At 41.3% G+C, this 12,425-nt stretch overlaps 1 protein-coding gene across 6 annotated transcripts in view; it reads right to left on the bottom strand.

Annotated features, from left to right (window-relative positions):
* The window catches only part of tent4a (terminal nucleotidyltransferase 4A), a 131,002-nt gene that overhangs the window by 23,741 nt on the left and 94,836 nt on the right, over window positions 1-12,425 (bottom strand). For 5 of the 6 annotated variants that reach the window (XM_080205279.1, XM_080205294.1, XM_080205301.1 and 2 more), the window contains exons 4-7: window positions 11,647-11,767; window positions 11,454-11,561; window positions 794-922; window positions 461-674 (exon numbers count right to left, since the gene is read on the bottom strand). In XM_080205279.1, coding sequence (XP_080061405.1) covers window positions 461-674; window positions 794-922; window positions 11,454-11,561; window positions 11,647-11,767 — 572 coding nt within the window. The remainder of the gene's footprint in view (window positions 1-460; window positions 675-793; window positions 923-11,453; window positions 11,562-11,646; window positions 11,768-12,425) is intronic. The other variant, XM_080205287.1, reaches the window with a different exon arrangement.

Below are 12,425 nucleotides of genomic sequence, written 5' to 3'. Positions count from 1 at the left end.
AATCTTGCGATGCGCAATCAGCTATCACATTTATTTCCAAAGCAACAAATTACTACATTTTGAAAATAATTTATTGGTCTGGAGTGGCTTTTGGGTTTCCCAAGAATACAATAGATACTTTATTTTCTAGACCAAAATAAGGTTATAAGAAATGATTCATTCTGAAGGAGGGAAAAATACTGCAGAAACATTGTCTCCTTACAAATTAACATATCTACTCTCCCCTTGAAAGCACCACCCTAGTTTTCTCCTGGTCTTAGATGTGATATGTTTTCTGAAAACAGGAAATTTGGTTCTTTTTAATTATTAAAAATGCATTGCAAGCAGCATAATAGTGCATAAACCAGCACTGATCCAATGTATATCCTTAGGTTAGAAAATGCAGCAGGGAGAAGAAGAAACCAGAATATTGCAAAGTATACAAAAAATGTATTCATTTTAAATCAGTTTGAAGAATTACCTGGAACCAGAGGATCTTCAATGCATAACATAGATGGTCTATATCCATTGGTCATGTTTTTCATGATTTCATCTTTGGCAACATATGCACCTCCACTTCTTATCCTGATACCAGTTTTCAAGTAATTAAAATGTCTCCCATATAGTTCAAAAAATTCTACCAGTAGAACTCCAAGATTTACACTAGACCTTCTAGGGTCAATCCTCGGATGCAACTGAAATATTCAAAAGAATCAGGGTTTAATCTGAAGATATTAATCTTTACAAAATATGGTTATTACTTGTTATCGTTACGAGAAAAAAAGTTTAACAAACAACCTTATGTTGCTTTTACCTGTAGGAAACTAATAGCCATCAAAATGAGGCTGTAAGAACTAATTCCTCCAGTAAAGACTTCATTCAAATCCCTCTGAAGAAGAAATTGTTTTAAGACCAGTATTAAGTAAGGCAATACTGGATAACCCTGCGAAGAAAAAAAAAGGTTGTGTTAATTCTCAACTTGAGGAGGAATAAATTTGAAACGTTAAAGCAACTTAGATCAGAATATAAAATTGATTTATAGCTCCCCGAAACTCCGACCATATTACTGACATGTGACTTGTGAAGCAGAAAACTCAAGAACAGCATGAACTCTCAGTACAGAATGTTTGTTACCTATGATGTTACCACCTTATAATGGACAGTGTCCAACAAAATAATAGGAAAAACATGTGAAGAGGCTGATGGGAATAGAGAAGTCAACAATACAGTGGAATTGCATTAATCGTAACAGTCAACAGGTGCACAATGCATCAATCATCAGAACAGAATGATATTTCAAAAATAGGTCTGTGTTTGATAGAAACATTTGTTTATTGCAAATACCCTCCATTTTCACCATTTCACGAAAGCACGAGAAAATGTTTGGCAGCCAGACAAAATCTATTAGTAAGCTTCTTTGCATGCTCATTAACATAGAAATCTGCTTCACTGTGCTCAGTGGAGCTGTTGATTTGATTTGAGAACTGTGCAGTAAAATAAAATATCTGGCTTTACACAGTCAGAATTCCACCCTGCTAGAATACTGAAACACAAGTTACAAATATGACTACAACTCTAGCAGACGATCCTGCCTTGTCCTTCTCGATTTTTCCAGTTGATCTTCTTTGTTGGTTGTCCCTCAAGATCGAGGATGACTTGCTTTCACTCCAGGGACGTGGGTTTTGCATTGGTTGGATAGTCCAATTACGAAGCCGCAGGTTCTGCCACAGGTTTAGTAGGTGGTGTTTGGGACACTCTGTGCTGTTTACTCTTGACCTTCATGGACTCTCAAGGTGAATGGCGCTTTCATTGTTGCTTCTTCTCCACTGTGTTCAAAGGCAAATGATCCCCACATGTCAATGGAGTTGCTGCATTTATTTTAGGGAGGTTTTCAGAGATTTTTTATAGCTTTTCCTCTGCTGTCCTCATGATTGTTTGTAGAGCTCGGAGAAGAGTACGTGTTTTGGGAGTCATGTTGGGCATGCAGACCATGTGGCCCACCCATTGGAACTATTTGAGCGCTACCAGTGCCTTGACGTTGGAGATATTGGCCTAGAAGAGGATGCATCCATTGGCACATCTATCCTGTCAGTGGATTTGCGGGATTTTGTGGAGGCAATACTGGTGATACCTCTTCAGGGATTTATGTTCATGTTCCTCCTGCATACAGGAGGGCAGGGGCCATTGTCGCTCAACAGACATGAGTTCAGTGCTGGATTTGAGGTTTGAAAACTCTGTTCGTCAGGCTTCTAAAGAATGCTCTGGCACACTGGGGTTGACGCTGGATTTCAATTGTTGATGTCTGCTCACACCAAGAGGAGGTTCCCGAAGTATAGAAAATGATCCACATTGTCTAGAGGCTCACCATGGATCTTGATGGTTGGGGTGGGGGAAGAGGGGGCAGTTCTGTGTGGCAGAAGCAACCTGGTAGAGAACCTTTTGTTTTCCAGTTGTTCAGTCAAAGTCCCATTCACTCATATGCCTTGCATCAACAATGTTTGTAGCTCAGTCTGTGTGTGTGTACACACAGGCATCGTCGACATACTGCAGCTCAATGACAGAAGTTGGAGTGGTCTTGGTTCTGGCCTGGAGGCGTCGGAGGGTGAACAGTTCCCACTTGTCCAGTAGATTAGCTCCACTCCAGCGAGGGACTTCATGATGATAGGGTGGCGTGTTGCTGCGAGAAAGATGGGGGACAGCATTAGTGCGATTACATAGCCCTGTCTGATCCCAGTTTGCACGTGTTATATCTGTGGTTGTTTTGTTGGTGACAAATTTCTCCGTGCAGCCAAATTCGAGGAAGATGTTCCACAATCCCTCATGACTGACAGAGTCAAAGGCCTTTGCAAGATTGGAGAAAGCCGCATACAGAGATTGTTGATGCTGCTCCCTGCATTTTTCCTGGATTTGTAGCATGCAGAAGATCATGTCAATTGTGTCTTCTGATGGGCAGCAGCCATATTGAGACTCGGAGCAGCTCTTCAGCCAGTGGGAGGAGGATACTCGTGGTGACCTTTGCGTGGTGGAGAGTAGGGAAATCCCTCTGTAATTTCCGCTGTCGGATCTCTCTCTTTTCTTGAAGATAGTCACAATTAATGCATCTCTGTGATTTCCTGGCATGCTCTTTCTTCCAGGTGAAGCTGCGGACTTTCCGCCGCATTTTAATACTTCAGCGTAGATTCCATTTGTACCAGAGGCTTTGTTTTTCAGTTGACAAATGGCTTTTATGACCTTAAGGGGTTGTGCTGAGATGGTGGTTGGGGGATGGTCTCCAGGGCACTTGCAAAGACTGCATCTTCATTGAGGTGGTCCTGGTAAATTGGTGCAGCAACAATAATCTCTCCCTCAATGTCATCAATACAGAAGAGATTGTCATCGACTTCAGGAAGCATAAAAGGAGAACATACCCCTGTCTACATCAATGAGGACAAAGTAGAAAGGGTTGAAAGCTTCAAGTTTTTAGGTGCCCAGATCACCAACAACCTGTCCTGGTCCCCCCAGGCCAACACTAAAGTTAAGAAAGCCCTACTTTCTCAGAAAACTAAAAAAATTGGCATGTCCACTTCGACTCTCACCAACTTTTACAGATGCATTATAGAAAGCACTCTTTTTGGTTGTATCACAGCTTGGTATGGCTCCTGCTCTGCCCAAGATCACAAGGAATTACAAAAGATCCTGAATGTAGCCCATTCCATCATGCAAACCAGCCTCCCATCCATTTACTCCGTCTACACTTCCCGCTGTATCGGCAAAGCAGCCAGAATAATTAAGGACCCCACGCACCCCAGACATTCTCTCTTCCACCTTCTTCCATCGGGAAAAAGAAACAAAAAGTCTGAGGTCACATATCAACCGACTCAAGAACAGCTTCTCTCCTGCTGCTTTCAGACTTCTGAATGGACATTCCTTGCATTAAGTTGCTCTTTCTCTGCACCCTAGCTATGACTGTAACACTATCTTCTGCATTCTCTTGTTTCCTTCTCTATGAACAGTATGTTTTGACTGTATAATAGTGTGCAAGAAACAATACTTTTCACTGTATGTTAATACATGCGACAATAATAAATCAAATCAAAGCAAAAGACCGTCGACAGACATTGACTGCCTCTGTCTTTAATGAGCACCTCTCCGTTTCTGGCTCTTAGTGGGGTGAATCCTTGCATACTTGGACCGTAGATGGTTTTAATTGCACTTAAAAAGTTGTACACATTGTGGTTGTTGGCAAGTTACTGATTCTTCTATGCTTTTTCCACCCACCATCTATCTGTTCATTGAATCAAAAAATCCCTACTGTATGGAAGGAGGCCATTTGACCCATCAAGTCTGTACCGGCCACAATCCCACGCAGGTCCTATTCCCGTAACCTTCATTAACCTTGCTAATTCCCCTGACATTAGGGTCAATTTAATTGTTAATGGCTAATCAACTGAACCGCACATCTTTGGACTGTGGGAGGAAACCCACGCAAACATGGGAAGAATGTGCAAATGCCACACAGTGACCCGAAACCAGAATTGAACCCAGGTCACTGGTGCTGTGTCAGCACTACTAACCATTGTGCCAGTGCTGTCCTTCAGATCGTGGATTCTTTGTTGCACCTTGGACTTCAGGTGCCTGTAGGCTTGTTTCCTCTCACTTGCGTTTTGGTGGAGCTGCCAGTTTAGGAGTGCCCTGCATCTGCAGTCAAGGAGGTCCTGGATCTCCTGATTATTCTTGTCGAATTAGTCTTGCTGGTTTCTGATCGAGTGCCTCTTCGCAAATGCTGATTATGGTGGTATTTAAGGCTGACCTGACGCTATGGGCATTCTGCAACTCTGGCTTGTTGGTCGTCTTCAGGTTAGCAGTGAGGCACCAAATGAGTATCTCTTTCTTCTCAGGGTCTGAGTCCAGCGATAGTGAATATCCTGCAGCAGAGTTTATTTTGCACTGGCTGGTTTGGGGCCAGGGTGTTGGAGATGGTAGAGCAGATTAGTTGGTGGTTAGTCCAAAAGTCATTGGGTCCAGTCATGGCACAGGTGACGTGGGCATATTTGCGGTTCCTTGCTCAGATGCTGATAGAATTTATTAGGTGCACATGTTTGGAGCAGACTGTTGCCATGAGATCTTCTGCTTGTCCCTCTGGCAGAGTAGAGTGTTTGTTATGACCAGGTTCTGTTCTAGATATTTTGTCAGGATGACTCCATTGGCGTTTGTTTTTCCCCACTTTCCCTGCTGAACAGACCTTTCCAAAGGTTTATGTTCCAACTGTAGCATTGAAGTCGCCAAGCAGAATCAGCTTGGCTCCCTTGGAATGCAAGACAGCAAGAGTCTGGAGTAAAATGCCTCCTTTGTCTTGTTCATTCTGTCTAGGGTGAAATATAGGTATTTAAGGCTATGGAGCTACTGTTTCTGGGACAGGTTGAGCCGTAGGGTCATGAGGTGTTCGCACATCCCCATGGGGGGGGGGGGTGGTAATTGAGACATCCAACCAATTTGTTTTTTTTGAAACAATGAAGCAAACCTTGTAGAGACGACGTTTTCCTTCTGATTTGCCTTTCTAGAAGGTGCCTCTGCCACCATGCTGTTTATCATACAGAATGAGGCCATTCGGCACATCGAGCCTGCATTGACAACAATTCTACCCTACGCCCGTAACCCCACATACTTATCCTGTTAATCCCCCAAAACTAGGATCAATTTAATATAGTCAATCAACCTAACCCGTACATCTTTGGAAAAGCCGGCCTTCTTCTGCCAGTCGTGTCTTACTGAAGGCAACGATGACAATGTTCCCAGGCTATGATGGCAATGCTACGTTCAGATCTGTTGCTGTTGGGATTATCCATGAAGGTCCTGAAATTTATTTGGGTGGATGGTATCTGTGCATGGATTATTTTATGTGGGATAGTTGTTGCACACTACCAACCATATGGTCCCAGCCAAGTAAGGATTTGTCTCAGTGGCAGAGAATCCAAGATGACTAGAAACCAGCCTTTGCTAATCACATAAGCTAGTACCAAGCTCAACTTCCCAAAAATCTGTTTTTGTCTATTTCACTGTATCAGTGCTGTCAAAGTCCTTATTAGGCATCTTGAATAAGCTGTAATTTCTCCAAGTTAAACTTGGAAAAAGCAGACTAAAGCCAACATCATCAATCTGTGCCACAGAACTCCACACCCTCACCATCAATTTCATCCTCCCTCAAGCCAATATCTCCAGTTGAACTGAATGATTTTCAGCCTTGGACTCCAAAATGACTTCTGATCTCAATCACAATAACCACATTCTTCCACCTCCATAACATCATCTGTCTAACACAATATGCTGAACACTTTAAACATTACTATGGTAACTTCCAGCCTCAACTATTCCAATAATAGATCATAGAATCATACAGTGCAGAAAGAGGCCCTTTGGCCCCTCGAGCCTGCACCGGCCACAATCCCACCCAGGCCCTACCCCCATATCCCTACATATTTTACCCGCTAATCCCTCTAACCTATGTGTCTCAAGACACTAAGGGACAATTTTAGCATGACCAATTAACTTAACCTACACATCTCTGGATTGTGGGAGGAAACTGGAGCACCCAGAGGAAACCCACGCAGACACATAAGAACATAAGAAATAGGAGCAGGAGTAGGCCAACTAGCCCTTCGAGCCTGCCCCGCCATTCAATAAGATCATGGCTGATCTGTCGTGGCTCAGTTCCACATTCCCGCCCTCTCCCCATAACCCTTAATCCCCTCTCTCATCAAAAACCCATCAACCCGCGTCTTAAAAATATTTAGTGAGGCAGCCTCCACCACTTCAACGGGCAGAGAATTCCAGAGATTCACCACCCTTTGAGTGAAGAAGTTCCTCCTCAACTCTGTTCTAAACCGCCCCCCCTTTATCTTGAGGCTATGCCCCCTAGTCCTACTATCCTTTCTGAGCGGGAAGAGTCTCTCCACCTCTATCCTATCCATCCCATTCATCATCTTATATGTCTCAATGAGATCTTCCCTCATTCTTCTAAACTCTAACGAGTACAAGCCTAATCTATTCAGCCTCTCCTCATAGCTCAACCCCCTCAACTCCGGAATCAGCCTAGTAAACCTCCTCTGCACTCCCTCCAAGGCTAAAATATCCTTGCGCAAGTACGGCGCCCAAAACTGCACACAGTACTCCAGCTGCAGCCTCACCAATGTCCTATACAGCCGCAGCAAGACCTCCCTACTTTTATATTCAATCCCCCTCGCGATGAAAGCCAGCATCCCATTCGCCTTCCTGACCACCTGCTGCACCTGCAAGCTGGGTTTTTGCGACTCATGCACAAGGACCCCGAGGTCCCTCTGCACCGTCGCCTGCTGCAGTTTTTCTCCACGTAAGTAATAATCCTTCCTACCATTATTCCTACCAAAGTGGACCACCTCGCACTTGCCAACATTAAATTCCATTTGCCATTTCCTGGCCCATTCGCCCAGCCTATCTAGATCCTTCTGTAGACTCTCCCCACCCTCCACACAATTTGCCTTTCCACCAATTTTGGTGTCATCAGCAAATTTCGACACCCTACACTCGGTTTCCTCCTCCAGATCATCTATATAAATGGTAAATAGCTGAGACCCCAACACCGACCCCTGGGGCACTCCACTAGTCACCATCCGCCAATCCGAATAGCACCCATCGGCCCCCACTCTCTGCCTCCTATTTGACAACCAGTCCTCTATCCACGCTAACACCCTACCCCCAACTCCATGCCCCCTGACCTTCTGTAATAACCTCTTGTGAGGTACCTTGTCAAACGCCTTCTGAAAATCCAGGAAGACCACATCCACCGGCTCTCCTCTATCCACCGCCCTAGACACATCCTCATACAAGGAGACACAAGGAGAATGTGCAGACTCCACACAGACAAGTGACCCAAGTCCAGAATTGAACCCAGGTCCCTGAAGCTGTGAAGCAGCAGTACAAACCACTGTGCTACCGTGCCACCCATATTGACACCTTGAGTGGAATTTTCCCATAAAATTCATAACAGTGTGAAACTGGGAGTCCTCTATACTGGTCTTTTGGGTGATCTTGGCACTGCAATCTTCCAGCACTCACCTTGAATTTTCAGTGGCAGGGTGGGGATGGAGCCTAAGTACACCGGAAAAGCTGGCTTCAGAGTGTTTGAGTGCCATTGTGCAGGGCGCCCCCATTTCCCGGTGAACCGGGTTGAAACCCCAACCTTTCGTGAACTTGAGCTCATCCAAAACTTTGCTGCTGATATTTTACCCCATACCAAGTCCTGCTCATCCACTGCCTGTTCTCACTTTAAGGTTTCATCATTTCACTCAGTAACTCAAAGATTCTCATCCTCATTTTTAAATCCCTCCATATAACTATCTTTTGCAGCTGTACAATGTACTAAGAATGCTTCATTCTTCCAAATCTGGCCACTTGTGCATCTCTCATTCCTTCATGTCACCACTGAGTCTGTACTTTCAGCCATCTGGGCCCTAGGCCTCTGAAATTGCTACTCTAAGCCTCTGACTATTTTCTTTTCCTCTTCACAGTATTCTCAAAACTCATTTCTTGACCAAGCTTTTCCTGGATAAAATTCAAAATTTTCGTTAAATTCTTTAAGCTAGGCCAATGCCCCAAACAAGATGCTTCCTTAGATCCCAGCAGGATATGGGAGGAAACTGCTGTTAACCCAGAAATATTTCACAACTATATTGAGGATAAATGAATGTGAGATGACTTGAGTGGCCAGTGCAGTATCCGTTTTTAAAAAAAAGCCAAATCTAATCCAAACTATCTTAAAATCTCTGGTAGGATTTTTTTTAAAAATAAAATTTAAACAAATTATAATATTATCATGATCTAGATAATAAAATTAGTTTAAAAAATAACCAACACGAAATAATAACCAAGTTGAATATCCTTTGTCCATAAATCTGAAAACTGAACACATCCAAAAACTGCAATTTTTATGGAACCTCATCAACGTTGAGTGTGGAAAATCTAATTGCTTGTCTGCATTGATTTGTTGGTGATTTTTGTGGCAAGTATGTCAAAAAGAAACTTAGTACAGGTACCCTGTATTTATTGTTCAGTAATATATCTTACTTTCCTTGCCATTTTACTTACTTTAATCTGTAATTAACCTATGCTTAGGCTATTGCCATGCAAGTTTATGTACCGTATGCGAAAACCAAAATTATATGGTCGGCACAGTGGTCAGCACTGCTGCCTCATAGCATCAGGGGCTCCCTCAGGTGACTGGCTGTGTGAAGGTTGCACATGTTCCCCATGTCTGTGTGAGTTTCCTCTGGATGCTCCAGTTTCCTCCACACTCCAAAGATGTGCAGGTTAGGTGGATTGGCCATGCTAAATTGTCCCTTAGTATCAGGAGATTAGCAGGGTAAATATGTGAAGTTACCAGGATAGGTAACTAGGTGGGATTGTTGTTGGTGCAGGTTTGATGGGCCGAATGGCCTCCTTCTGCACTGTAGCAATTCTAATTCTAAATCCCTTGAAATCAGTCAATTTTTGTCAAATGTAATGATTGAACTTCCACAGACCTCTGGTGGCCAGAATTCCAAAGATTCTCTACCCTCGAGTGAAATAATTTCACTTCATCTGTGTCCTAAATGGACTGCCCCTTATTCTGAGACCGTGTCCCCTGATTCCAGACTCACCACTCAGGAGAAACTACCAATCTACATCTACCCTTCTGTACCCTGTAAGAACCTTTTAAGTTTTAATGAGATCAGCTTCTCATTCTTTGAAACGCTATAGAATATCAACCCAGTCAATCAGCCCAAGTATTTTGGATAAAAGGTACTTGACCTATACTTGAACAATTTCAAAGAATTCTTTTAGATGTGGATATGCTTTACATCAACTTGAAGAAAGCCTTCGACAAGTTCCTACAAAAGGAGATTGCTAAAGATGATTAAGGGATATGAAATTAAGGAGTGGATTGCAAATAATTAAAAACTGATTACATAATAGGTAGAACCATTTAAGTGGAGCTTTTCAGTGCAGCTTCATGTGGATCATAACACCCCACAGAGTTAAGTTCTATGTTCTATGTTCACTGTGAGCATCAATGATTTGGGTAATAACCCTAGAAAAAGTGATGTTATCATTTTTTTTAAAAACAGAAAGCATAGATAATTTAAAAATATAAAGAAATATTGAAAAGATGGTGGAAAAGATGCTAAAAAATTAGCAGATTAATTCAAGTAGAACACTGTAACAAGACATGTTTTAGCAGTAAAACTGTAAATATATTCTGAATAAAAAGAGTGTTCCGGAATATTAAAGGAATTTGAGGAGAAAAGATTCACATGACAAAAAGTAGCACATCAAATAGATAGTTGTTCAAGAAAGCTACTGAAATCCTAGATTTAACAATATGGGGAGTATAAAAGTGAAGTAATAATGAGCCTATATAAACTTTAATAAGGTTGGAGTTACAATATTTTGCTGGATTGATTTTCACATTATAGAAAGGATACCAAGACTTGAGAGAGAGCCAGTACAGATTCAGTCAGATGCTGCCCACATGTATGAAAATACATAGACATGTAATTGTCTTACATTAGAACAATGCACTCAAAAGGGAGATCATGAAATTCACTTAAAATTATGGAAAAGTAGGACAGAGTGAATAAAAATAAAGAAGTCAAGAACATCTGGAACATTTAGTGAACAGAACAACTCTGCTTTTGACAATTCAGATACCAGCTGGTGATTCTTGGTCTTTCATTGAAGTCTGTGCAAAAAGGAAACAGCCTAACTGTAGTTTGCCAGTAAAATGAAAGCCTCAAAATAAAGGTCTTCCAGAAACTTAATACTAGGATTTGGCAGATTCAAGTGGAGAAAAGAATTGATGAAGTCACTCTTGGAATGCTAGATTTTCTTTAATTAAAGGACTTTGGCATACAAAAATCAAGTTAGATTTGCACCTGACCTGGATAAATATATATGGGAAGGGAAAGTCATACAATGGAATGATACAGAAGAATAATGCCTTCAAAGGGCACTACCTCAAGTAAACTGTCTCTAATAAGATTTGTTAGCTCAAGAAAATGCTATGTGGAGAATAACAAATGCTTTCATGCACTCCAACACATGACCACATTCTCAATTTTATACACACTGCCCAGTGAATTTACTTCTATATTTTTCCAAATGTATCAAAATTTTAAAATAATTTGAAATTATGTAGAGACAGAATGCCAAGAAGTTCATTGTATGTACACTAATATTCACTAATTGAGGCAAAAAAATTACATGATAAATAATGGACTCCATTTAACCAATTTAATTTCAAAGCATAATAGGCTAACATTTACAACATCACCTGCAAATGGAACTAAAGCTCAGAAATAGAACACTATTAAACTCGCTTTATTCAATGAACAACTTAATTTATCAAATGCAAATTACCCAATGAAACCATTCACTCGTTATTTTTGATACTTGAGTGTAAAATATATAACAGTCATATTTACCTTCACAAAGTCTTTGATAAATTGAGCTGCCTTCACACCAGTTTCTACATTAAAACTGATGTCTACTTTGACTTCCGTCTCCTGGTCAGTCAGCTTTATAATTGGTACCTATAAAGTTGAGAATTTTTTGAATCGAGTATCATATTAAAGTAAATAGTTCTAAAAAGATTAGACAGTCTCCCAAATAACCTACTGTAGCTTTGTCAAGTACTTTAATAGAATGTGGTTCAGCAATATTCCGTCTTCGTAGTGCTTGTTCTAATAGTTGTAAAGGTGGGTTCTTCCATTTCCCAAAAACTACCAAGTCTATATCACTGTAAGGTAAAAGACAGTAAGAAATAATTACCACAATGCCAACAGGTTGCAGGTCAAGAAGTTATTTTTTGTTAAAACCAGTCAGCTATAAAACAGGCTCAGAAATGGGTAGTTATTTTCCTGATTAACATTGGCTAAAAATAACCTGGTTGCAGATGGTTCCCTAAATCTATTATTCAATGTTAAAACCATTGAACTTGAAAACTTTTATGAACTAATTAGTTCTTGCATTTTCTTCTGTTGCTCCAAAGATCAAATGGATCTTTTGCAGAATTAGAAAACAAAATGGGAACCAGAAAGTGGCAGTTTTAAATGATAACAAGTAACAGCATAGTATTTCTTATTTGGAGCCAGATTCAAATTCAATGTTAGAACAATCTGAAGAGCAAAAGGACACATCTTATGGAAAACATCATGGAGGGCTCCTGAGCCTTGCATATCGCAGCGTAACAAGCTGAGTTAACAGCAATGAAAACACTCAGCTCAGCATTCAACTTGCATCATCTGAACTGGCCACCATATGGCAAGAAATTAGAATGGCATTTTAATTGCATCAATTAAAAGTCCAATGAAGACTGGCCCTGGTTTCTTCTTTCACCAACTGGCTATCAGGAGTGATGGTCTTAACTATGAATCAAATGGTTCCACCTGGTACTA

This window comes from Carcharhinus amblyrhynchos, chromosome 2, assembly GCF_965287045.1.
Source record: "Carcharhinus amblyrhynchos chromosome 2, sCarAmb.v2.hapA, whole genome shotgun sequence".
Taxonomy (NCBI): Eukaryota; Metazoa; Chordata; class Chondrichthyes; order Carcharhiniformes; family Carcharhinidae; genus Carcharhinus; species Carcharhinus amblyrhynchos.
The sequence above is the reverse complement of the archived record's forward strand: the minus strand, read 5'-3'. Positions and strand labels throughout refer to the sequence as shown.